Genomic DNA, 24,616 nt, shown 5'->3' with positions numbered 1-24,616 from the left:
GGTAATTCTCTTTATGGACAGAATAGTAATTAAAAAAATGGTGTGGGATGAGTAAATTACTGATGTGTAAATAGAGGCACCCCTTGAAAGCGTTAGATTATCCCCACTTGTACATTTAAGACCCAAATGCCCCTCTTGGTGCTTCTGTGACCATTGAAGAAGAAGCAGCTCTCCATAAGTCTTGTTCACTTGGAAAACTTTACATTTTTTTGAAAAATATTTCAATCATTAAAATCAATAAAAATAGATATTTCAATCATTAAAATTAATAAAAATGATATTTTAGACATTTAACAAAAATAAATAAATAGCTTAGATTGAAAATAAATCAGAATATTAAAATTTAAATTGATAAAATTAAAAATTAAAAATTTTTATTTTTATTTTATTATTTTATTATAATTTGTCTCTAAAATTTCTAATAATTCTTCCGTTCCTCGTAGCTTTAACTTGACTAGACTTTGATTTTAATGATTTGTCTTTTGCTTTTTTGTCTTTTGCAAACGGAAAGCTGTCTCTCTGTTTCACATTTTTTCTCAGGCAAAGACCCTTCATCAAGTGAACTTGGCATTGTCTTCTTGAGTTGAAAGACTTGAAACGGTTAGGCTCTCCTCACTTGTACACTCAAAACCCAAACGCCCCTCTTGGTGCTTCTGTGATCATTGAAGAAGAAGCAGCCCTCTTGAAGTCTAGTTCACTGGGAGGACTTCTCTATTTTTTTGGGTAAAACTCAATCCTCTCATTTCATCTCTTTTGATTTTGTGGTAAAAATTGAAGGGTAGGATTTTCTAAAGTAAACACGTTTACGATGTATTTGGTTGGCTTTATTTGGTTGGGAGATTTGGAAAGTGATTTGGGAAGGGCAAGGGAAAATGGGTGTGAAATTAGGTGAAATGTAGGTTTGTTTTAAAAGTATTTTGTTCTTGGATGAGGAATTTTGTGATGTTCCATGTATGTATTTTATTTTCAATATTAGGTAATTTTAAAAAATCATGAAAATGGGATGTTTGATGCTACTACTTGTTAGATGCCATGCCTAGGGTTTTTTATCTTCAAAGTCTATGAAAAAAGGAGTACTCAAAATTAATTTATCTTGAATGGCATGTTAGAGTATGGCTGATTATCATAATCACCATGCGGATCGTAGGATCTTACAATTGTATCACCCCAATTGGGCCAAACAACCCGGATCTCATTAGGATCTTAAATTGTATAACCCCAATTGAGCCAAACAATCCGGATGACATTAGGATCTTAAATTTTGTAAAATCATACTACAATCATGATTCTACTACGATCCCATTACAACCAAAAAAAAATTGTTGGTATTTATTACTTACATATGTATGTCTATATGAAAAATTCTGCCATAAATCCCTCTTGAAGCATCTCCTCTAATAAATGTTAGCATAGAAGATGCCTTATATCAAATTATCATTTTTTTTAATGATTTTAAAATTATTTTGCATACATTATTATTACAAATAATTTTTCACTTTATTTTGCATTAAAATTAGAATCTTACAATTCTCAATCTGATTCTATGATCCGATTCATGACTCTCTCCCAAAGATCCCACATAAGATCCCGATTTTAACAACCTTGTGTTAGATGGTTGTTAAGATCGAGATTCTACATAAGATCCGTGTGAGGGTATTGTGGATTGGATTGGATCGGGTTGTAGGATTGGATGATCTTCGGGTCGTAGGATTGGATCGAAGATCATAAGATTGTACCTCCTATTAAAAATAAGGTAAAAAAACAAATAAGGATGATACATATTAAAATAAGGTGAAAAATCACAAGTCCTACACTATCCCACACGATCCTACTTGCGATCCTACTATAACACTGATTTGGATCGTTTTGACAATATAGAATCTTACGATCCTGCGATGTGCATTGCCATTTTGACAACCATGATGTAAAATGAAAATTTTGAGGTATTAGGTGTTTTATGCCATGTTATTGAAATGTATAACTTTTCTATACATTTTGGTAGATTAGGGCTTTATTTTTAAAGCCATGTACCTTTGAAACTTTATTTTAGATAAATTTTGTAAAGTATTTGATTTATGATTAAAGGTGTAAGTTCACATGATTAATATGCTTTGGATGATATTTTGGGAGATTGGATGTCAAGTAAGTGACATTTTTATTGAAAATAATGAAGTATATGAATTAGTGCTTGTCTATGTGCTCACATGCTTTATAATTTTCTAAAATGATTTTGAAAGTGAATGCTTAGGTTAGGCTTTATTTTAATGCTTATGTTTTGTTTGGGAAAAGATGAATTTTATTATGAAATTTTAAAAGTTGGAAACATTGTCAACATGTTTAGATGATTGTCAAATAAAATGGAATTTTAATCATGATTAAATAACAAGTTTGCAAGTTTCAAAACTGGAACTGTATTCTGGGTTATTAAACCCTAACGTAATCATGAACTTCTTCAATTGGTTTGGCTTTTTAGGTATTGACTTACCTTGTTTTAGTTCATCTCATTAGGTTTAGATATCCAGGGTGTGACATAATATGTGATATAATTAACAATGCAAAAATAGCACATGCTACTAAAAGGACTATCAGTTACAGAAAAATATATTTTTGTGCACAATTGAGGAACAAATAGTTTAACCCTCATGAAATAAAGTTTATTACTGGAACTCTAATGCGAAAGATAACTGTTGCACATAGGTCTCAAGGTGTTTAGATAGAGAATGATGCTTTGATTTAAAAAAAGAAAAGAAAAAAAAGATCGACAACCTTTAACTAAAATTTCATAAAAATAAACCAAACAATAAATTATATAGCATCAATTTTTAAAAATGAGACAACTACAAAACCCAAATTGTATTCACATGAGTCAAATTTAACTATTATCATCTGTTGGATTAAAAATGGAAACTTGATGGATATCAATTCTAAAAAAAGACAAAACAACTGGAATGGAGAGAATTTCACAGTTGAACACATTTTAGTTGATATGGCATTTACTTAGTGGTAAACCATTAACAAAGGAAAATGCATTGCATTAGTTTTTTTTTAAATAAATTTTTTAACCTAATACTACTTCGGTACTTTATTTTTTAATCAAATTTTAGGAGACCATATAACGCCAATTTTGCATAACTTTACTAAGGAAAATTCATGTCCAGTCGAACTTAATAGAATTTTTAGTTGTTATATATATGTTAGGATCTCGCTACGATATATTTCATGGTGAACTTTGTTACATTTTGTTTTGTATTATTAAAACAGCCATGGAAGCATCAACTTCTTCTGAGGCTAACTTTCAGATTCCAGCCATATCCCGCATACCACTTTCTGTTCCATCTGGATATGAAGTTGACTTAGCGATCTCATGGTTTACAAGGTAAGTTAGTACAAAAATATTGGGTTAGGAAGTATTCTTATGTGGGCTTTATTTATTTATTTGTGTAGTTTTATGTTTACAACTTATCTATGAAGGGCAAAATAATATTCATCAATGTTCTTTCTCTACTTATTAATCCACATGTGTCGTGCTCAGTGTTTCATTTTTATCCCATGTTTGGATAAAGAGGGTTGTGTAGCTTGAAAATCCCTGAATATGCAAATAACTGCTAAGGTATTACCTATAAATAGGGCTACAAACGAATCAAGTAGTTCATGAATAGCTCAAGCTTGGGTCATTTAAAGCTCTTTTGTATATGGCTTGTTTACTAAATGAATGAGTTCGAGCAAAATTTTTAGGTTCATTTATTAATCAAGTTGAGCTCAAGTAGACCAAAACGTGCCTAATGTAGGCTCGTGAACACAAATGCTATATTAATTAATATTCATTTTTAATAATATATTTTCATGAATTTAATTTATTTCGGTATTTATGTTTGGAGTTTTTGCTATTACTTACATTTTGCACGTAATCTTCTTTTTTCCTCTTAATTTGCATGTTAATTTAAGTTTTAATTTTCCTTCAATGCTCAAGCTTGACCTTGGCTCTTTTAAGTAATCGAGTGACTCGAGCCAAGCTTGAGTTTCACAAATACTAGATGAGTCAAGCTTGAGCTTGATTTTTTTAAGCTCCACTTAAGCTCAACTCAATCTTGAGCTTAACAAATTTTCAACAAGCCAAGATCCAGCATCCCAAAGCTTGGCCCGATCGATTTGCATTCCTATACAAATTTGTAAGGAACTCATTGCTCCTTCCTTTAAGCGTTTCAAAAAATGGGCAAGGGGCACCACATCAGCGCTTGAGTGTAGTAAAAAGAAGGCAAGGGTTTTTACTAAACTAGCGCAGGTAAAGAAATTAGTCTAGGATTGTAGGTATAGATTACCAATGTTGAATATATGAACACTAATAGGTAAAACCATGAAATTAGTAAATATTATGATTAGAAGAAAAGAATATAGAATGTTTACAAGTGTAACAACCTATGAAGCACGGACACGGACACGCATACGGACACGGACACGGACACGGACACGGGACACGGAATTTTTAAAAAAATGGGGACACGGACACGGCTGGGGACACGGCAAATTTTTTTTTATATAAATATTTTTATTTTAATACAAGTTAATTATTTTATTTAATTATTATATTTTTAAATAAACATAATTCTATTAATTATTTTATTTTATTTTTTTTACTTTTTTTTTTATTTATTAATATATATAAGTATATATTATATCTTATATTTATATATTATATAAGATATGCCTTTTTATTAATATTAAATAAATACATACATATATATATTATACCTAATATATTTTTTTACTAATATTAAATAAATAAACATATATATATATATTAAACCTAATAAATATATATATATATATATTATATATGAATCAGATCAGAGAGGCGATAGCATCAGAACAGATCGGAGACGCGAGAGACGATCTCTCTCGCGAGAGCGAGAGACGCGACGCGATTGATGCGAGAACGATCGACGCGATCGATGCGCGATCGATGCGAGAACGAGAGAGAGAGAGAGCAAGAGGAAAGGCGAGAGACAGGGACGAGAGAGAGAGAGACTTACGGATGGAGGTCAACAGGCGAGGCGAGTTGAGGTCGAGGTCATGGATGGAGGTCGACAGCCGAGAGGGAGAGAGTGACTTACGGTGGTCGACTGAATGGAGGTCGACAGGCGACTCAACTGGATCGAAGACCAGGTTTTACTGTTCTTCTTTACTCTTCTCTTTTGCTCTTTATGTCCAGATTTGGACACGCGTGTCCAGATTTGGTGGACACGCGTGTCCCCGCCGTGTCTCCTCCGTGTCCCTGCAAAAAAAATAATTAAATTAAAGGGACACGCCATCCGGCGTGTCCCGTACGTGTCCCCGGCGTGTCCCCGTGTCCCCGGCGTGTCCCCGTGTCAGACACTGCCACGGCATGAAATCTGGCGTGTCCATGCTTCATAGGTAACAATGTAGTAATGATGTAGAAGAAAAAGTTAATGAAATTTGTGTATAAAATTTACTAGGTGTGAAATCGGTCCGGTTTTGCATTTTTTAGATAGAACCGGTAAAATCGGATTTCTACACTAATAGCACCGACCAGACCGACCAAAACATGTAAACCGGACTGGACTAGTAAATTCGATTTCGGTTTGGTTCGGTGCGGTTTACCGGTTTGGGCATTTGTTTAAAAAAAATAAAATAATTACCTTCATTTTTTTTTTAAAAAAAAAATATCATTCTAATTAAGATATAAGGCAACAAACAACAACGTAATTGCACCAGACTAATTTATCAAATATCAAATTAAACAATAGTAAGAGGTAATGCTGGTATATTATTTGAATGTTCAGTAAATTCGACATAATCAGTAAAATTCGATTCGGTTCGGTTTGATGTGAAATCTCCAAAACCAAACACTGAATCGAATTTCAGGAAAAAAAAATCTCAACACAGACTGATTATTTGGTGGTGCAGAAAACAGACCGAAAACCGGTCGGTTTGTTCAGTGTAGGTGTTCACCCCTAAAATTTGCCATACTGGAAAAGATACATAGAAATGACATAGTAATAATTGTAATGAAGCATCTTAAAGACAGGTAGAAAAAATATTGTTTTCATAGAATGTGCAAAATTGAAAAACAAATGGTGAAATCTAAGAAGTGAGGAATTAGAATTATTAAAGGATAAAATGTTGAAAGAAGCAACATAAAGTTTGGAAGTTGATGTGCTTAAATTTTGCTTAGTTCTTGACGCAAAATGCCAATTGGGTTGAGATTCCAATTGGGTTGTGTATCCTCGAAGACAAGCTTGTTCCTAACCTTCTGAATTGTCCACAAAATTGCAAATGCAATCACTTCCCATACAGCACTGACCTTTCTAACACTACCATACCATCATCCAAAGAACACTCAATATTTGACACAAAGAAATTAAACAAAGTAGGGCACCTACCTTCCATTGCAGTGATATCTTTCCAAATCCTGGATGAATTGTATGAAGATGTGCCAAAAGGAAGCCAGGAGTTGTTCACATTGCCTGATTTGCTGCAGATAATTCTCTTCAAAAGAGCATTCCTTTGTGTGCCAAATCTCCCCCACCATATCATCAAAAGACATTCAATTCATTTCCCTGATTTTTCTGATTCCCAATCCTCCAACCTCTTTACTTTCTGTAACACTTTCCCATTTGTGGTAAACAAATGTGATCATCATAACATTATTGCCCCTTTTTAATGCAAAGTGTTCCAATATAGCGAAGGGAGAGAGACAAAGTATTACAAGAGTGAAATAGAGGAGTTCTGGAGGGAATAGAATATCAGTACATGATCTAGGCTTTCTTCTAGTTGTGCTCTAGTGCTTCATGATTTAGACTTGTCATCTTTTTCAATAGTTCACGTATTTTACTTACATATATATGCACAACTTTTTATACATTCACAGAATACAAGAAATGTTTCGGATTGTGATTTTGTTTTGCACTAGTTGATTTGGGTTCCCTTCCCTAGTTTGGATATGAATGCATCTGATCTTAATCCTATCTATCATATGACACCTCGTATAGTTTTTTGCAATCTGACACCGGATCAAAAGTCGGTTCACTTCCATTGATTTCAAGCCTTGATGGTCTGGGAAAGCTGCAATCTGTTGAAGGAATGACTATTCAAAAAGCTTTTGAATTGATGAACAGAGTCAAACCCATTCAGGTGCCTTATTCTGCTTATAATCAGTATTTTGAAATAATTGTTCTTCTCTTGCACTTGGACAAGATCCATTTCCCACTTGGACAAGACATTATTTATTTATTTATTTTTTGATAAATCAATTGGACAACACATTATGCTTTCAATGATTGAGTAGCAATTAATGATATGAGGTACACTCACAACCAAGGTTTTAAATAATGCAACCAAGGTATTGGATAATGCAGCTGTAAAATTTTAAAATCATCAGCAGTGAAAAGAACTGCATAGAATTGAACCGACCTGACATATCATCTCTGAATCAGGTCATGAATCAGCTATGAAGTGATATATATCGTGAACCGGTCAATATGCATGCGATTTTTGTTCCCACTGGTATACCAGAGTGTATCGGTATTAAAGGCCAAAAAAACATCGTATCGGCTGGTATTGGTATATATCATTCAATATTTAAAATCATGTTCACGACATGTTCCAAAGTGATCATTGTTGAATCCCTTTGAATCATTTATATGACCAACTTGCCTATCTTTTTCTTGAAAAAAAGTATGATTTTGGTTTGAATAGAAAGAATAAAAGTCTCTTAATAAATCACCCACAAAGAACATAAGGAATATTATTTGCTAATCTTTTGAATTAGTTAATCATGCGACAAGGAGCTTAAATTTTAAGCAGTTATTGTCATGAAAATTATTTTCTTCAATTTATGTCCTCTAAATCTATTGGACCCACTTTGTATGTAGGATTTGGTCAAGCGTATAGTAACTAAAGCAGAGATGTGCAATGCTTTCATAAACAGTAATGAAGTTAAGGAATTCGAGCGGCAGCTGCAGACAGGTTCACAAATGCATTTATTTACTAATGATATTTAAAATATTGGTAATGTTAGGATAACCATCTTTTCTTGTCACAATTGGTTACCATCTTATTTGTCAGCATTGTATTAGTTTAATGGATTCCACTACTCATGTTTATTACCAATGCAGTATTGACACACATGAGATGTTAAGCAAAACATGATACAAAAATATAGTTATCATAGTATTATTGTTGCAATAATTGTACATCTTTCATAATACTAATTTTATATTAATCACATTTTAGTTTAGTTTAATTTAATATTAATCACATTAACAAAACCTAGGTTGATCAATAGAAATCCTACCTTAAACTGATCCTACATGTCCGAGACCTTTACTATATATCATGCTAAGATGAATTTTTGCTTTGATTATGTTTTGTTTTCTCCAAAGTGGTTGATTAATTTTGCTCATTGGTCTCATATATTTGTCTCTAGTAAAGTGATATGATTACATTGGTCTTATTGTTGGGAGTGCAACTTGCCTTCTCCTATACCTCTTCTACCCACTATGTTAGAAACCAAATGTTTTGATTTTTAAAAGTGAAAATTTTGTTGCAAAAGACATTTAGAGACCAATTTCCATCGCCATGAGGATAGTAGCTAAAAGGTTATCAAGAAAAGCCAAAAACAAGGCATTTAGCGACAAAATTTTGAAAATGTCACTAATAAATAGATTTTTAGGGACAAAATAATTTGGTCTCAAAATAGTTAATTTTTTTGGATAAAAAATTTGGTCTCAAAAAGATAATAATTCATCACTAATGTCTAATTTTGTTGCTGAAAATATAATGACACTTTTCGCAACAAAATTGTTTGGCCCCTAAAAAATGATTTTGTCCCTAAATTTTGGTCTCTAAAATCTTAATTTTTTGTAGTGACCGATTGTTTAAAAAAAACAAAAAAAAATATGTAAAGCATCACGGACCAGAACATGATGGGCTTATTTATCTTTATTTCTTCCTTAGTATGTATGAATGATGTTTCTTAAAATGAGAGAGAGAGAAGCTATATTTTCCTTTCTTATTGTCTGGATTAATGCTACCTTTAACATATTTTTTATTATAATTTGTTTATTGTTTGATGTGGTAGACACATAATGATTGAATATTAATCAAATTATTGTGAGACTCATTGGAATAGTGATTGTGCCACATCCAAAATCAAAAATATAATAAAAATTATAATAATTCTAATATTATTTATTATTTAATGAAAATGTGGACAAGTTTGTGTCTACTGGCTAGTAGTTACAAAAAAGAAAAAGCTAGGGAGTCTAAAAACTAATGTGAAAATTTATTAAAAAATAAAGTTTGCGGTGCAAATTTGAATTTAGTGTAATGAAATCACATCCAAAATAAATTTAGTTCACGTTTCAAAAAATTTATTTTTGACATTTTTTTTAAAGTAATTTTTTTGGGCTGTCTAATATTATTGTTCAAAAATATCATAAGAAAAGATAATGAATATATTATCTCACCTATTTAGGTGCCAATGGACCAGAGGCAATAACAAGCAGCAACCCGCAGACACAGGGCATTAGCTATAGTCAGCATCAGTCGTCAGGTCTCTCTAATTCATTGTATTCACTTTTATGATTTTAAATATCAATCGATATGTATTATATCAACTTATACATATCAGTTTTAAATTTTCTTGATATTGATACATTTATCGATTGATACATATTGACTTTTTTTATGTCTTGATATTGATACACTTCATTTTGCTAATGGTAATAAAAATTAGGGTGAAATACACTCATTGTCCTTGTAGTTTGCCTCTTATATAAATTTGGTTTTTGTAATTCTAATTGCATTGATTTTACCTTGACTTTATCACATTATGTCAATTTAGTCTAATTCATAACAACATTTAGAAATTGGACTGAATTCATAGAGTAAAATAGTCAATTCACTCTCATCAGAATGATTGAGGGGTTGGCATTCAATTTGAAATGGTCCATTTCTTTCTGGAACGAACTATTTTGCTCTAGATGGCTATTCAATTTCTTAATGAATATTATCGATTGAACTAAATTGATACAATCTGAAAAATTGCAGGGATAATATGTATAATTTGTCCTAAAAATTATTTGCATGTAGACTAGAAAAGTGTGATGGTCCACATCTAAAATAAATCTAATCTATATATCTAAATTTTTTGGTTTTTAAGTATTTTTTGGGCTATGTAATCTTATTGTTACAAAAATATCATTAAAAAAGGTAGTGAATATATTATCTCACCTCTTTAGGTGCCAACATCGTAGTGACAAATCTCAGCACCACCCAGCAGACGCACAACAATCTCTCGAGTCAGCTTCGGTCATCAGGTCTTTCTAACTTCATTGCATTTCCTATGAGTTTAAGGGCCTGTTTGGTAACCATTCTGTTTTTAGTTTATATTTACAAAATTTAAAAAACTATCATAAAAACTTGTTTGATAATTTTCTTGGTTTATAAATGGTTGTCTCAATTTATAAATTTGAGGAAAAAATGTAAACTCAAAAAATGAGTTTACGTTTTTAGTTTTTAATTTTTTTTTTCAATTAATTTTTTTTTCAAATAATTTTTTTTCAAATATATTTTTTTAAATAATTTTTTTTCAAATATTTTTTTCCCAATTAAATTTTTTTTCAATTTTTTTTTTAATTAATTTTTTTTCATTTTTTTCAAATTATTTTTTTTCAATTAATTTTTTTTTCAAATATTTTTTTTAATTAATTTTTTTTCAATTATAATGTGTGTGATCCCATTGTCATAAATAAAAAAAATAAATATAAATATTTTAGGCCTGAACAAATTTATTTTTTAGTTTATGATTTCAAATTTTTTTAAACATTTTGTTCAAACCAAACGCATTTGTAATTTATGTTTTTTTAAAAATAAACAAAAATAAGTTTATAAAATTTTTGTAAACATAAACTAAAAACGTAAACGTTACTGAGCAATACCTAATTATTTGAACGATATGTCTTATATTGGTTGATAAGGATGAAATTTTGAAATTTTGAGGTGCTTTGAGGTGATATCTGGTTTAAAGATCAACTATCACAAGAGTGTGGTGTGTGGGGTGGGCTACCAGGATGACCAATCCATGGAGTTTGCTAAGATCCTGAATTGTTTTTCTAAGAAGCTGCCATTTAATTTCCTAGGCTTGCCTTTAGGGTCCAATCCCAGCAGGAAGAGCACTTGGGCCCCAGTTGTGGCTAAATTTCATAAGAAACTTTCATCTTGGAAGAGAAAATTATTATCCTTTGCCGGTAGATTAACTCTGATTAAATCAGCCCTATCCAATTTGCCGATCTATTTCCTGTCTCTTTTCAAAATGCCTAGAGGGGTTGTAAAGATTATCTCTAAACTGCAGGCCAATTTTCTGTGGGGGGGATCTGCAACCAGCAGAAAAGTGCACCTAGTGAAGTGGAAAGAGGTTACCAAGTGCAAGAGTCAAGGAGGCTTGGGAGTGAGGGATTTAGGAGAAGTAAATGAGTGCCTCCTCTTGAAATGGTGGTGGAGGTTCGGTAGGGAAGACAAGGCTCTGTGGAAATCCGTGGTGTGCTCTAGGTATGGTAGGATCGGAGGGGGTTGGACCCCCCTGGTAAATCAATCAGGTAGAACTTCAATTGTGTGGAAGGACATCTCACAGCTTCCTATAGTCAACCAGCAGCTGGGTGCCTTTTTTTCTGATCAGGTCAAAATTATCATTGGCAATGGGAGGAGAATCAACTTCTGGCATGACACTTGGTTGGGTAGTAGAGCCTTGAAAGCTGAATTCCCCAGATTATTTAGTTTATCAACAGAGAAGGAGGAGTCTCTGCAGCAAATTAGTGCTAAGAAGAGCACCCTAGGGGGGTGGCAGCTTCAGTTTAGAAGGAATTTATTAGCTTGGGAAGAGGAGGAGGTTCAGAGGCTGCTAGGGTCGTTGGTTCAATCCCCTTCTCTGAGATCTGATATTGAGGATTCCTGCTCCTGGGCAGCAGAGAAATCAGGGCAATTTACAGTTGCATCCGTGTGGAGGTGGAGGGCCGCAGCTAGAGGCCTTGGTATGGGTGTCCCTCCGGGGGTGTGGGTAAGCTTTGCTCCTCCAAAAATGCAGTTCCTTTGTTGGTTAGCTTGGCGTGGCAGGGTAAAAACTACTTCCTTCCTTCAAAGAATAGGGGCTATTGGCACGAATGCTAACATTCTCTGTGTTCTCTGTAAATCTGAGGTGGAAACTGTTGATCATGTTCTGCTGTTATGCCCTCTAGTGTGGAAGTGTTGGTCTACTATGGTTGACTGGTGGGATCAGGTTTGGGCCACACCAGGATCATTAGTAGACCTGCTACATTGGTGGGCTGGAGGTAGGTTCAAAGGCTGGATACTCAAAGCGTGGCAGATTATCCCTGCTGTTGTGTTATGGTCTGTCTGGAAGCTGAGGAATGACTGTGTGTTCAAGGGTGCTCTCCCCAACATTCAAGAATTGTGCGAGAAAATTAAGGTGAAGATAGCCTTGTGGATCAAATGTCATGCGGTGGTGAACTATTCAGTCTATGACATTGTGGCCAACCTGCATCAGATCAGGTTGACCCTTTGAATGGGTTCGTGATGATTGCTTCTTGGTTGCTATTGCATTGGTTTGTGGTGAATTGCTGGGTGAAGATCTGCAATGGTGAATTCTGGTTCTGCCCGGTATCAATTGCAGCGGGCTGGTTTTCTGCTTTTGTTTTTGCTGTCGGTTTGCTTCTGCTCTGCTGGTCTGTTTTTGCTGTTAGCAACTTTGTTTTTCTTCTTTTTCTTGGGTTTGGCTCCTCGCCAAACTCCTCTTCCTCCCCCCTTTGTTGATGTGATCTCCCTTCTTGCTTGGTTTTTACATCTATAAAGGTTCTTTTGCTGATCAAAAAAAAAATATTGGTTGATACATGTTGATCTTTTCGTTTCTCGGTTTCATACATTCCAATTAGAGTGGTGATTCATTCCACTAATTTTTGGACCACTAATAGCTCTAATGAGCTTAAAAAATAAATAAATAAATAAACTCAAGCCAAAACATCACATCACTTTGGTGGGGGCCACTGTGCCACATCATTGGTGATGCTCTAGAGCTCCCAATTTAGTGCTCTAAAACATTATTCTTCCAATTATATATGGTAGTAATAAAAATTAGGGCAAAATCCAATTTACCCTTTTGTGGTTTGGCCCCATAGCATTTTATTGCATAATCTTTCAAAAATAGCCAAAGATCCCCTATGTGGTTTAATTACATTTTTCATCCAAATTTGATTGAAATTGTCATACATGTGCCAATTTCGAGAGTTGGAATGATTTTTCATTTAAATGAAATTCAAATAATGTTGTAAAATGACATTTTTACCCATGTATTTGCATAATGAAATTTTGCCCTGGTCGTCGTCGTCTTCTCCACACCCTACAAACCCTAATAACTAGCCTTTCCCTGTCGCCCCTGTTCCCTTCCTAGCTCTAGCCTTGATCCCCTCTCCCAATTCTGACCTCCCCTATGATCCCCTTCTCCCCTTCCCAGCCCCCTCGTCATGATCCTCCCAAGACATGTTTTTGTTCGGGTTTTCTTGTGTATAGTCAACATTTTGCATAATTTAGTCTTTTTTTTAAAAAAAAAAAAGAAAAAAAAAGAAAGTAAGATAAACTAAAAAAATTAACTTACATATGAAAAAAGTTAACTAAAGGCAAAAGAAAATTTGTCTAAAAATAGTTTTTGAAAAATCAAATCAAATCAAATAGAGCATCTATTTTGAAGTAATTTTTTGGGCTATGCAATATTATTTTTTCAAAAATATTATTAAAAAATGTAGTGAATATATTATCTCATGTCTTCAGGTGCCAACAACGTAGTGAGAAACCCAAGCATCAGCCCTCAACTGCACAATACCTTCTACAGTCAACAACAATCATCAGGTCTTTCTAACTTAATTGTATTTCCTATGATTTTAAATATTGAACGGTATGTATTATATTGGTTCATATATGTTGATTTTTTTGTTTCTTGATATTGATACATTTAAGTATACCAATTGATACATTTAGATTTTTTGATTTCTCAATATTGATATGGTGATTATAAATATTAGGGAAAAATTCAATTTAAACCCATGTGGTCTGGCGTCGTAGCACTTTACCCTTTTATCATTCAAGGGTAGCCAAAGATCTCCCTTAAGATTTTGGACAAAAGTGAAATCGTTATATTTTTTGTCCAAATTGATTGAAATTGTCACAAATGCACAAATTTCAAGAGTTGGAATGATTTTTCATTTTTAAATGAAATTCAAAGAGTGTTGTAAAATGACATTTTTACCCTTGTGTTTGCATAAGGAATTTTTGCCCCTGTTGTCTTCTTCTCCATACCCTACAAACCATATCTCTAACAGCCAACGCTCTATGTTGCACCTATTCCCTCCCCAGCCCTAGCATCAAGCTTAGCCCTGACCCCGACTTCCATTTCCGACCTCCCTTGTGACCCCCCTCTCCCCTCCCTAACCCCTTGTCGTGATTCCGTCCGCTATGAACCCCTCCCCGCAGCCCCCCAACCATGACTTCCTCTCCCCTCCCCGCAGCCCCCCAACCATGACTTCCTCTCCCATTCTCATCCTCCACTGATCCACTGTATATAACTGTATATATATACATCTATCTGTGTGTGTTTTATGTGTGTATATTGTGTGTATATATGGTTAAATTAAAGTTTAGGTTAACAATTTTAGAAAAAAGGTTAAATAAATGGTTTAATTTAGAAATTATATTTAAAGTTTAGGTTCATTGCCCTTTTAGTTTGCATCTTATATCAATTTAGTCGAATTTATAACAATATTTAGAAATTAGATTGAAATCAAAGAGTAAAATATTTTATTTAATCTCATCAAAATGATTGAGGGATTGGATTTATCAACAAAAAAAAAATGATTGAGGGATTGGCATCCAATTTGAAATGGTCTGTTCTTTTTGAACGGATTATTTTGCTCTTGATGTCTATCCACTTTTTTTACGAATATTATCAATTGGACTAAATTAATATAATTTGAAAAATTACAGGGACCATCAGGTATACTTTGGCCTAAAATTTATATACATATAAGAAAAGTGTGATGGGTCACACCTAAAATGAATCTAATCTATACATCTAAAAATTGTTTTAATTAATTTTTGAGCTATGCAAAATTATTGTTACAAAAATATCATTAGAGAAGGTAGTGAATATATTGTCTCACCTCTTTAGGTGCCAACAACATAGTGACAAATTCGAATAGCAACCTACAAACACATAACCCGCTTCTCTAGTCAGCAACAGTCATTAGGTTTTTCTAACTTCGTTGTATTTCCTATGATTTTAAATATCAATTCGTACATTATTATTATTATTATTATTATTATTAATATATTTTTGTGTTTGTCGATGTTGGTACATTCTAATATACCAATTGATGTGTCTAGATATTTTGATTTCTCAATATTCATAAATTTCCGTATATATATGGCGGCAATAAAAATTAAGGAAAAATCCAATTTTACCCCTTTGTGGTTTGTCCCCGTAGCATTTTAACCAATGTTTTGAAACCCGGACAAAAGGGACCGGGTGGACGGGTCACCGGTTCAACCGTCGGGTCAAAGCGGTCGAACCGTGACGAATAATTAATATTATATAATTAAAAAATATAATTATAAATTATAAACAAATAAAAATACATATAAATACTCAAATAAAAATAAAAATTGTTGTATAGTATTTATTAATAATATTTAATAAAGTCATAATTGATAAAAAAAAAAAGTTACTTGTTTTAAAAAAATTAAATTTTTTAAACACAATGGATTTTGTGTTAAATAATATTTGAAGTTTAGATTCATTGCCTTGTAGTCTCCCTCTTATATCAATTTGGTCATTGTAATTCTAATTGCATTGATTTTACCTTGACTTTGTCATATTATGTCAGTTTAGTTTAGTCCAATTCAGAATATGTATTTTGCTCTTGACGTCTATTCAATTTCTTAACAAATATTATCAATTGGACTAAATTTATACAATCTGAAAAATTACAGGGACTATAGGTATATATTGGCCTAAGGATTATATGCATATAGACTAGAGAAGTGTGATGGATCACATCCAAAATGAATCTAGTCTATACATCTAAAATTTTTATTTTTAAGTAATTATTTTAAGCTATGTAATATTATTGTTACAAAATTATCATTAAAAATGATAGTGAATATATTATCTCACCTCTTCAGGAGTCAAAAACATAGTGAGAAATCCCAGTAGCAACTTGTCACACCCCAAACCCGGACATGACTGGCCGTGGACCACATGGCCTTAGCCCAAGGCACATGTAAGCCTAAACATGAATCCATAATCACATAGAATAAATGTAACAATAGTTCAGAAATAAATAAATCAAAACTCAATCCAGTGACATGTCACAAGTATAAACGGGCAAAACCAACCCTAATAAATATCATCCGTACAAATGGGACACAAACAGTCCACATAACAAAAAAATTCTAAATGAATCTCAATCAAAAAGTATGCACAAAATTGATACAACAATCCGGGGAAAAAAAAAATGAATGTCCTAGAGGTCAATGCAATTGAGTCCCCGCTACGTCATGAGTCCACTCTAAGTCCTTCTATCACTTTGAAATGATAAACAACTAAGTCAGCTGATAGCTCAGTGAGCAGAAGCATGGATAGTAAATATAGTTTTGAAAACAAGGTTCAATTCCAAAATAAGATATATATCACAAAAACTAGATTAGCATATAGTTTTGATAAAGACAATATGTTTCAAAAAGAAGATTCTATAGTTCAACAGTTAAAAATATTCATGTCTCTCAAGAACATAACAAATGACATTCTAAACTTAAAACAGATTACAAGATGATCATCAATAATTTGGGTACCATGATTAACAAGTTGCCACAAGCTTTTCAAGGCAATAAGCCTGTTGGATCCAATATCGAACCAAGAATCATCCTCGGGGTGGCAATCCGGGCCTTTTCTCTAAGATGATCCGATTTAAGGTCACGTAGCCTAGCCCGGGTCTTTTCCTTACAATCGTTGAGCACTAGAGTCATCACAGCCCAACTCGGATTTGTTCCCTGATGGCTAGAATCACCACACACAATAGAATAAATTTCCTGGACTTTTATATATAGATGGTCCCAGTAATCAATACAATTCAGTTTCGCAAAACATGATAGTTCACCATTATAAACATGAGACTATTTCAAACAATTTACTGAATGCAAAGTTTACACATGTTTCAGAAATAATTTTATTCCATTGATAATATAATAATTTTATCAAAACAGTTTAGTCCTGAAACAACAATTTAATTTTCTAACAGTTCAGGGTAAGGGAACATTTATAAAAATATGTAACATGCAACTACTAACCTGAAAACGGAATAATATAATCCTTGAATAGAGTATAAAAGTCCAACTAGTGCCCTGAACCAAGTATGAAAACTACACGCCATTACTAATTTAAAATACTAAAAAGAATAAGAAACTAAGTAACTAAGTAACTCGAAGCTAAAGCGCACTAACACGGCTCAACCCAACTCATCGTTACTCTTAAATAATACCTAAGTTCATGTTCTTCAAGGTCTAAAATTACCCAAAACATGGGTTTAGATTAAAACTTAATTAAATATGACTTTGAGATAAAATAGAATTTTAAACAGGTTTTCTCAATCTATTCTCTAACTTTGAAAATTAAAAACCCACTCCATGCTGTTAAAAAAATTCCAAAACCCTCCAGATATCAACTAATATATCCTAAGTTTTAAACCCAATTGGTTTAACTTGATTTGCTTATCAAAATAATTTTTTACAATTAATTATGTCCAAACAGGTCGCTTACTGCAGCACTTTAAACAAATTGACGGTTCTCTTAATATACACGAGCAATCAATGCAAGGCCAAAAATGTAAGAAACTAGACTCGTAACCGGTTCTAATGACACTGATTTGATAATTTTCAGATTTATACTCACTTCCGAAGTTACTATTAGTACTAATTTTCTGGACAGATTTGAACGCATCAATTTATATAGTTTTTGACTCCCAAAAATTATAAGAAAATTTTGGTATGAAATTCAATATGTAATTAAGCTACTGTTAAAATTTCAACTTAAAATTCGTTCGTTTGATATATTTCCTTCACCTCTATTCATGATTGTACTATATAGCAAATAACATCAACAGTGAATATTAAATATTAGATGAATATTAACCCCTCCCCTTGGTACCATCTCCAACTCCCAGAGTCAATCCACGGCTAGGACATACCAACATACATAAAGTAATATACATAGAATGTTTACCTATTTATGAGAGTTCCTTTCCCTCAGATTTCTTCAACGATTCTCCTCAATTCTTTGCTACTCTCTGTCTCCCCCTCTCACGGCTCACGGTAACTTGGAGAGGAAAATAAATAATAAGAAAAGAAAATATACTTACAACCTATGTTACCAGAAAATGCTAATATCCTAGTGAATTACGTATTGGTACACACGTTCCAAAACATGGTATATTTTCGTTCCAAAACGATAAATTTAGTGATCTAAAGCGATCCCGAAATTTTTTTCCAATATATTACCTTAAATGTTAACTTTAGGAGAAAAAAAAATCAAATATATGAACTAAAATTTAAGGCGAGTTAAGTTTTGACAAGACAAAAAATCAAATATGGGTCATAATTTTCATAGAAATGATTTGCTACATGAAAGAACAAGAAAAAATTTTATTGGATACTTAATTGTTAAAAGAAAATTACTCTAGAAGTACCTTAAATTCTTAAGTGTAATACTATGAAGCACGGACACCTCTCCGAGGGCTTCGTACCAGTGTCGGACACATGTCGGACACGGACACGCGTCAGATACACGGTGGACATGTGTCCGACATGCAGCAGAGAGTGTCCCATTTTTTTTAAAATTTTTTTTACATCCTGACATGTTATAGACACTTTTGGGACACGTTCGGGGGTAATTTCACAATTTACAAAACTTTTTGGGGTGCGATTTGTAAATAAGTAAAAACAGAGCAATGTCTGCCCTAACTCGATTCGAACTGAATAGAAAGGGAGAACAAAAGAGAAAGGGAGAGAAAGAGAGACCTATCGCTCGTCGTTTGTCTGCGCTCCTCGTCGATCGTCTCTTCTCGTCGGTCGTCTCTCCTCGTCGGTCGTAACTCGTGTCTCGTCGTCACTCGTTAAGGTACATGTTGCTCTTCTTCATTCTTCTTCTTCTTCATTCTTCTCTCTCTCAGTCGCTCTCTCTCTCTCTCTCTCTCTCCCACCCTCTCTTTTTGATTTTAGTTTTTCTTTTATTTTTTCTTTTATATAGTGAGTTATCTTTTTCTTTTATAATGAGTGATCCCTCTCTTTGTCTTCAAGTGATCCGTCTCTCTCTGTCTTTTATTTTTTTTTCTATTTTCTTTTTTCTCTCAGCTGTGCCTATATTATTTGAGTATTTTTTTTTGTGATGTTAAATCAATTAAATGTTTATTTTTAATAATTTTAATAGTGTTATTTTGTATATTTTATTACCTTTTAATGATTTTTTTATAATTTTATGACATATAATAAATAAAATTAATTATATATATTAAATGTGTCCTCAACGTGTCGTGTTCCCCATTTTTTGAAAATTTGCGTGTTCGTGTCATGTCCGTGTCGTGTCGCGTGTCCGTGCTTAATAGGTGTAATATATACAAGTCTACTCTTATCATATCACATTTTAGAGCATATAGCGTATCACGTTCCAGTTCTCGTTCCGTGTACCAGAACGATCCACGTTTTAAGTAACATAGCTTACAACTAGGGTTTTATTATCTATATAACAAATTCCCAGAAAACCACTCGTTAATTATTTTATTTTGTTTTGTAATACCTTGTCCTATGAGTCTAATTAAAATAACATTATATTTGATCAATTATATTTAGTACACTTTTTTTTATACACATATATTATTAAAACCTCATATTTTCATTATAAACCTACATCATAAATTTATTTAAAATTTAAACTTAATTAAAATACATTCCAATAATTAAAATAAAATACAACTATAAGATCAAAATATGCTTACTAATTTATCCCCTTTTTTTTTCTTAATAAAGTACTAATAAAATTTTAATTCACTTAATTAAATAATAGTTAAAATTTCAGGTTTTACACAATCCACAGACACAAAACCACCTCTATAGCTAGCAACCGTCATCAGGTCTTTCTAACTAAACTCGTATTTCTTGTGATTTTAAATATTGAATGATATGTATTATGTCGGTTGATACATATTATTTTTTTGGTTTCTCGATATTGATACATTCAAGTATTCCAATTGATACATATTTGACCTTTTGATTTTCAATAGTGATACATTCCAATATATATGGTGATAATAAATTTAGGAAAAAATCCAAATTACCCCTTTGTGGTTTGGCCCCGTACATTTTTGCCTATGTGTTCGCCGAATGAAATTTTTGCTCCTGTTGTTTTCTTCTCCATACCCTACAAATCCTAACGCAAACAGCCAGCCCTAGCCCTGACCTGCTCTCCCATTTTCGACCTCTCCCTTCCCTCCCCAGCCCCCTCGTCGTGATCCCCTCTCCCATTCTCATCCTCATTTCACCCACCATATATAATTGTATATACATTTTTGTGTATATGTATGGTTAAATTGAAGTTTAAGTTAAAAATTAAAAAAATAGGTTAAATAAAAATGATTTAGTGTTAAATAATTGGTTTAAGTTAGAAATTATATTTATAGTTTATGTTAAAATTGAAAAACTAGGTTAAGTAAATAGGAGATAGGTTAAGTAAATAGGATTTAGTGTTAAATAATTTCTTAAGTTATAAATTATTTTTAAAATAATTGGTTAGGATTTAGGGTCAATGAATTTGATTTGGAAGTTATTTTTTTTATTTTTAAATAAAAGAGACTAAGAATAGGAGGAAAAGGAATAAAACATAGGGTTGTTGAGGTAACTTTACACGACGTTTGCAGAGTTGACATTTACACCTTAGTATGAAACCTTATGGATAGTGTCCGGCTATTTTTGAATAATATGGTTTAAGCGCTACATACCAAACCACAAGTGGATAAATTGATTTTCCCCCAAAAATTAGGAGCAATGATTCATAGCTCTAAATTTGGAGCTCTAACAATGGCTTTAATGATGTGGCATGGAGCCAAAAAAAAAAAAAAAAAAAACAACACAAACATCAAATCATTCATGAGTGGAGTCCATTGCCGCATAAGTAGAGCTCTCATTAGAGCTCTACTTTTAGTGCTCTTAAACATTTTTGAAAAATTATGTGTATATTGACCAGTTCATAGTCTTTTAGTCGATTCAGGACTTGATTCATTACCAATAAAGCCAGTAGCCAGCTAGAATGTTGCAAACCGCTTTTCCCAGTTAACAGATTTTTAAAAATTTAAGACTGAATCGCCTGATATCTCTCGCTACACCAATTTCCGATATTTAAAACCGTGATTCCTATGTGAGATTGTGACTTTGTGAGTGACTAAAGACTGTTTCATGCAAAGGCCAAACAACAAAAAGAGAAGACTGTCTTCTAGCATTTTTGTGAGAAATAATAATAAGTTTTTATAAAGAGTATTCATGGTTACAATTTTTGGCTGAGAAAAGGAATCATTGTTATTTTAGCATTAATTGCTATCTTATTGATTAGCCAATCTGTATTTGTTGTATTTGTCGGTACTTCGTTATGGATTGGATTAGTTTTTCTACTATGCTCTTGGAGTAATGTTCTATACCTTATGTTACCGCCCCTCTTTTTTTTTCCTTCAATGCTTGCTATATATCTCTGTTTGATATCATGAAGGTATGACAATGATTTTTTAACAAAGAATCAATCTTAAATATCAACAGTGATACAAAATGGTGACAAAAAAAAAAAAAACCAGTATAGCATTTTCATTTTTTTATTAATTTTTATTCATGCAGCTCAACAGGAAAGTTTTGAGCCCGGTGCGTGGGAAAAGTTCCAGGAAAGTTTTGAGCCTGGCGCATGGGAAAAGATCTTATTGGAATTCTTTAGGATTGGGCAGACGATATTCATGGCATTCAAGTCCTTCTTTCAGAAAGATGGAGGTGGAGGTGGAGGTGGCGGTGGAGGTGGCGGTGGAGGTGGACGTGGTGGAGGTGGATGTGAACAGCCAATTGACGAGTATCTTGAAGTGGCATTCCTCCTTTCCATTGTGCTGATGTTGGGTATACGACTAATTCGCTTCTGGGTCATGCGATGTTAGTATACTACTACTGCTACACCGCCTTGTCATTTGTTATTCATAAGTCTGAGAATGCAGAAACCAAACAAAGAGCTGGACACGAAAATTATATAATAGAGAGGATTGTTTAGAAGTGGATCCTTCTGTCCATTCATATATTTTGTTGTCCAATTTTGTGTCTGATTTCTGTGCTTTTGGACTTATTTGCCGACGTGCGTGGCTGTGCTTTGTTGTCATAAAACAGTAGACAGTTTTACCAAAGGGTGACATGCACCTCTAAAACATGATGGTTTGTAATTTTATTATGCCCTAAATGCTTGGACTTTCTAGTGTGTTTAAAGTCCATTGGGACTTATTGCTTGTTGCTGGGTTGTTTGTTCACCCTTTAGGTTTGTGCTTTACAGAGAGCTAACTCTTTGGGTTGTTATTCACCCAAAAAAACTTAATTGAGTGTCAAATAATAATAATAAAATACTTAATAATAATAATAATAATAATTAAGTGTCAAATGGTTTGTTGCTGGGTTATTTGAAATACTTAATTTATCAAATAATAATAAAAAAATAAAATAAAATAAGTAGTAGAGACTAGATCAAGTGGGCATCATGCCATATATTTTTTTTTCGTGAAAAATGTTTGAAACACACTTAATTTATCACTCCTAAAATCATCTCTAATGATATATTTGATAAGTGTCAAATTTTAATTTGTCAAACATTTCATTATTTGGGGTCTAATCTCAATATCACATTATTAAAAGTTATTTAAGAGTAATAAATTAAAGAGATGTAACATTGTTATCTTGTTTTCTTGATCTTATGCATATGCCTCCCTTCTCTTTATCTACTTTATTTCACTTCATAAAATCATGACAAAATGGACCAATCATATTTGTTACATAATCAATCCTTAGACTCTGTTTGTTTGAAAAGATTTGACGAGAAAATAAAAAGGAAAAGGGAAATAGAAAGAAAATGAGAAAGAATTGTAGGATTCACATTTTAAGTTATGTTTGGTTGAATTGGAAAATGGAGAAAGAAAAGAGTCTAAGTGAATCCAAAAGATAAAAAGTGAAATTGTATTTTCCTCTCACTTTCTTTTTTTGTGTGCTTTCTATTATAACCAAACAAACAATGAGATTGCATTTCCTTTTTCCTTTCCATTTCTCGCATCAAATCCATCTACCAAACATAGTCTTTGTCTACCATTTTATTACCTACCACCTTAGGTTGTGTTTGGTTGGAAGATTTGATGAGAGAAATGGAAAAGAAAAAAGAAATGCAATCCTATTTTTTGTTTGGTTATAATGGTGAAAAATCTAAAAACCCTCGAGATTGATTCGTGATTATGTTTCAATTTTAAACAGTGAATATCAATGCCAATCAAATAATCAACAATAAATTGGCACAACGATTTAACGTGAAAAAAATTACAATTGAAACACCTCTAATTGTAATTAAAAAAAATCACAAGTTAAAACTACAAAATAATCTACTAAGAAGACAAAAAGGAATTACATACGAGTACCCTTAATTACTTTGCAAATTTATGCTCAAATTAAACCAAACTCCATGTGCTTCTTCCACCACTGTTTTCACCTTGGAATTGCTTTGCCCAATATTGAATCTACAACGCCAATGTCAAATCCACGACGATAAGCCACTTCCGAATCCACCAAAGCTTCAAGTCCAAATTTTTCGAAATTCACCAAAGAACACCTCTCTCTTTTATGAATGAAATAATAAAAATAAACCCCTTGATGATGTCAATATAATCTCGTAGATCCATCAATCACTCTCAAATCATGAAGAAAACCAATATATAAACACCCTCCGGTATAGAAAGCCTTGGTAGCTCTCCTCTTTGAGAATTTGGACGGGTTAAACCCTAAAAATAGCAAACGGTGCACTTTATACTAAACAGAGTTGCGAAGACCACTCAAGCGCATACTTTACCGCTCCAGTGGTGTGAGTAAAGGCGGTGCAAACATATAGGCCAACCGCTCAAGCGCAACATCCACCACTAGAGCGGTAAAACTTGTCTCCCAGAAATTCAGACACAAGCAGAGATACGAATGACCGCTTGAGTAGTCAAACAATTTTGGCTTTAAGTTAAATTCGCATCTAAACACTCACAGTCTTATTGAAACAAAAGAGCGAATAAAATCACAATTAAAAGGAATTTTGTCAAATAGGATTACTAATTACAAATACCTAACAAATGGAAAACACAAGAAAAAAGGAAGTGAAAGAGAAATGCAATCCCACATTTTATCTTTTAAGACCGTGTTTGGCTAAATGATTTGATGAAGGAAATGGAAAGGGAAAGGAAAAGAAAAATAG

The 24,616-nt window shown here is 32.9% G+C and overlaps 1 protein-coding gene across 5 annotated transcripts; it reads left to right on the top strand.

Moving 5' to 3' along the window:
* The first annotated feature begins 420 nt into the window (after positions 1-420).
* LOC114315622 (uncharacterized) lies at positions 421-22,634 on the top strand. Of its 5 annotated transcripts, none has more exons than XM_082916510.1 (8): positions 421-723; positions 3,262-3,376; positions 7,011-7,152; positions 7,893-7,986; positions 9,497-9,574; positions 10,278-10,340; positions 13,840-13,917; positions 21,991-22,634. In XM_082916510.1, the coding sequence occupies exons 2-8, from the start codon at positions 3,264-3,266 to the stop codon at positions 22,293-22,295; spliced, it is 873 nt and encodes a 290-aa protein (XP_082772636.1). In that variant the 5' UTR covers positions 421-723; positions 3,262-3,263; the 3' UTR covers positions 22,296-22,634. The 5 variants fall into 5 exon arrangements, with proteins under 5 accessions (XP_082772636.1, XP_082772635.1, XP_082772638.1 ...); XM_082916509.1 differs by having other exon boundaries at positions 10,263-10,340; XM_082916512.1 differs by lacking the exon at positions 10,278-10,340.
* The last annotated feature ends 1,982 nt before the right edge of the window (positions 22,635-24,616 follow it).

The sequence above is a fragment of the Camellia sinensis genome, chromosome 2 (assembly GCF_055761805.1).
Source record: "Camellia sinensis isolate YWXY chromosome 2, ASM5576180v1, whole genome shotgun sequence".
Taxonomy (NCBI): domain Eukaryota; kingdom Viridiplantae; phylum Streptophyta; class Magnoliopsida; order Ericales; family Theaceae; genus Camellia; species Camellia sinensis.
Note: the sequence above shows the minus strand (reverse complement) of the source record. Positions and strands in the feature narration are given on the sequence as shown.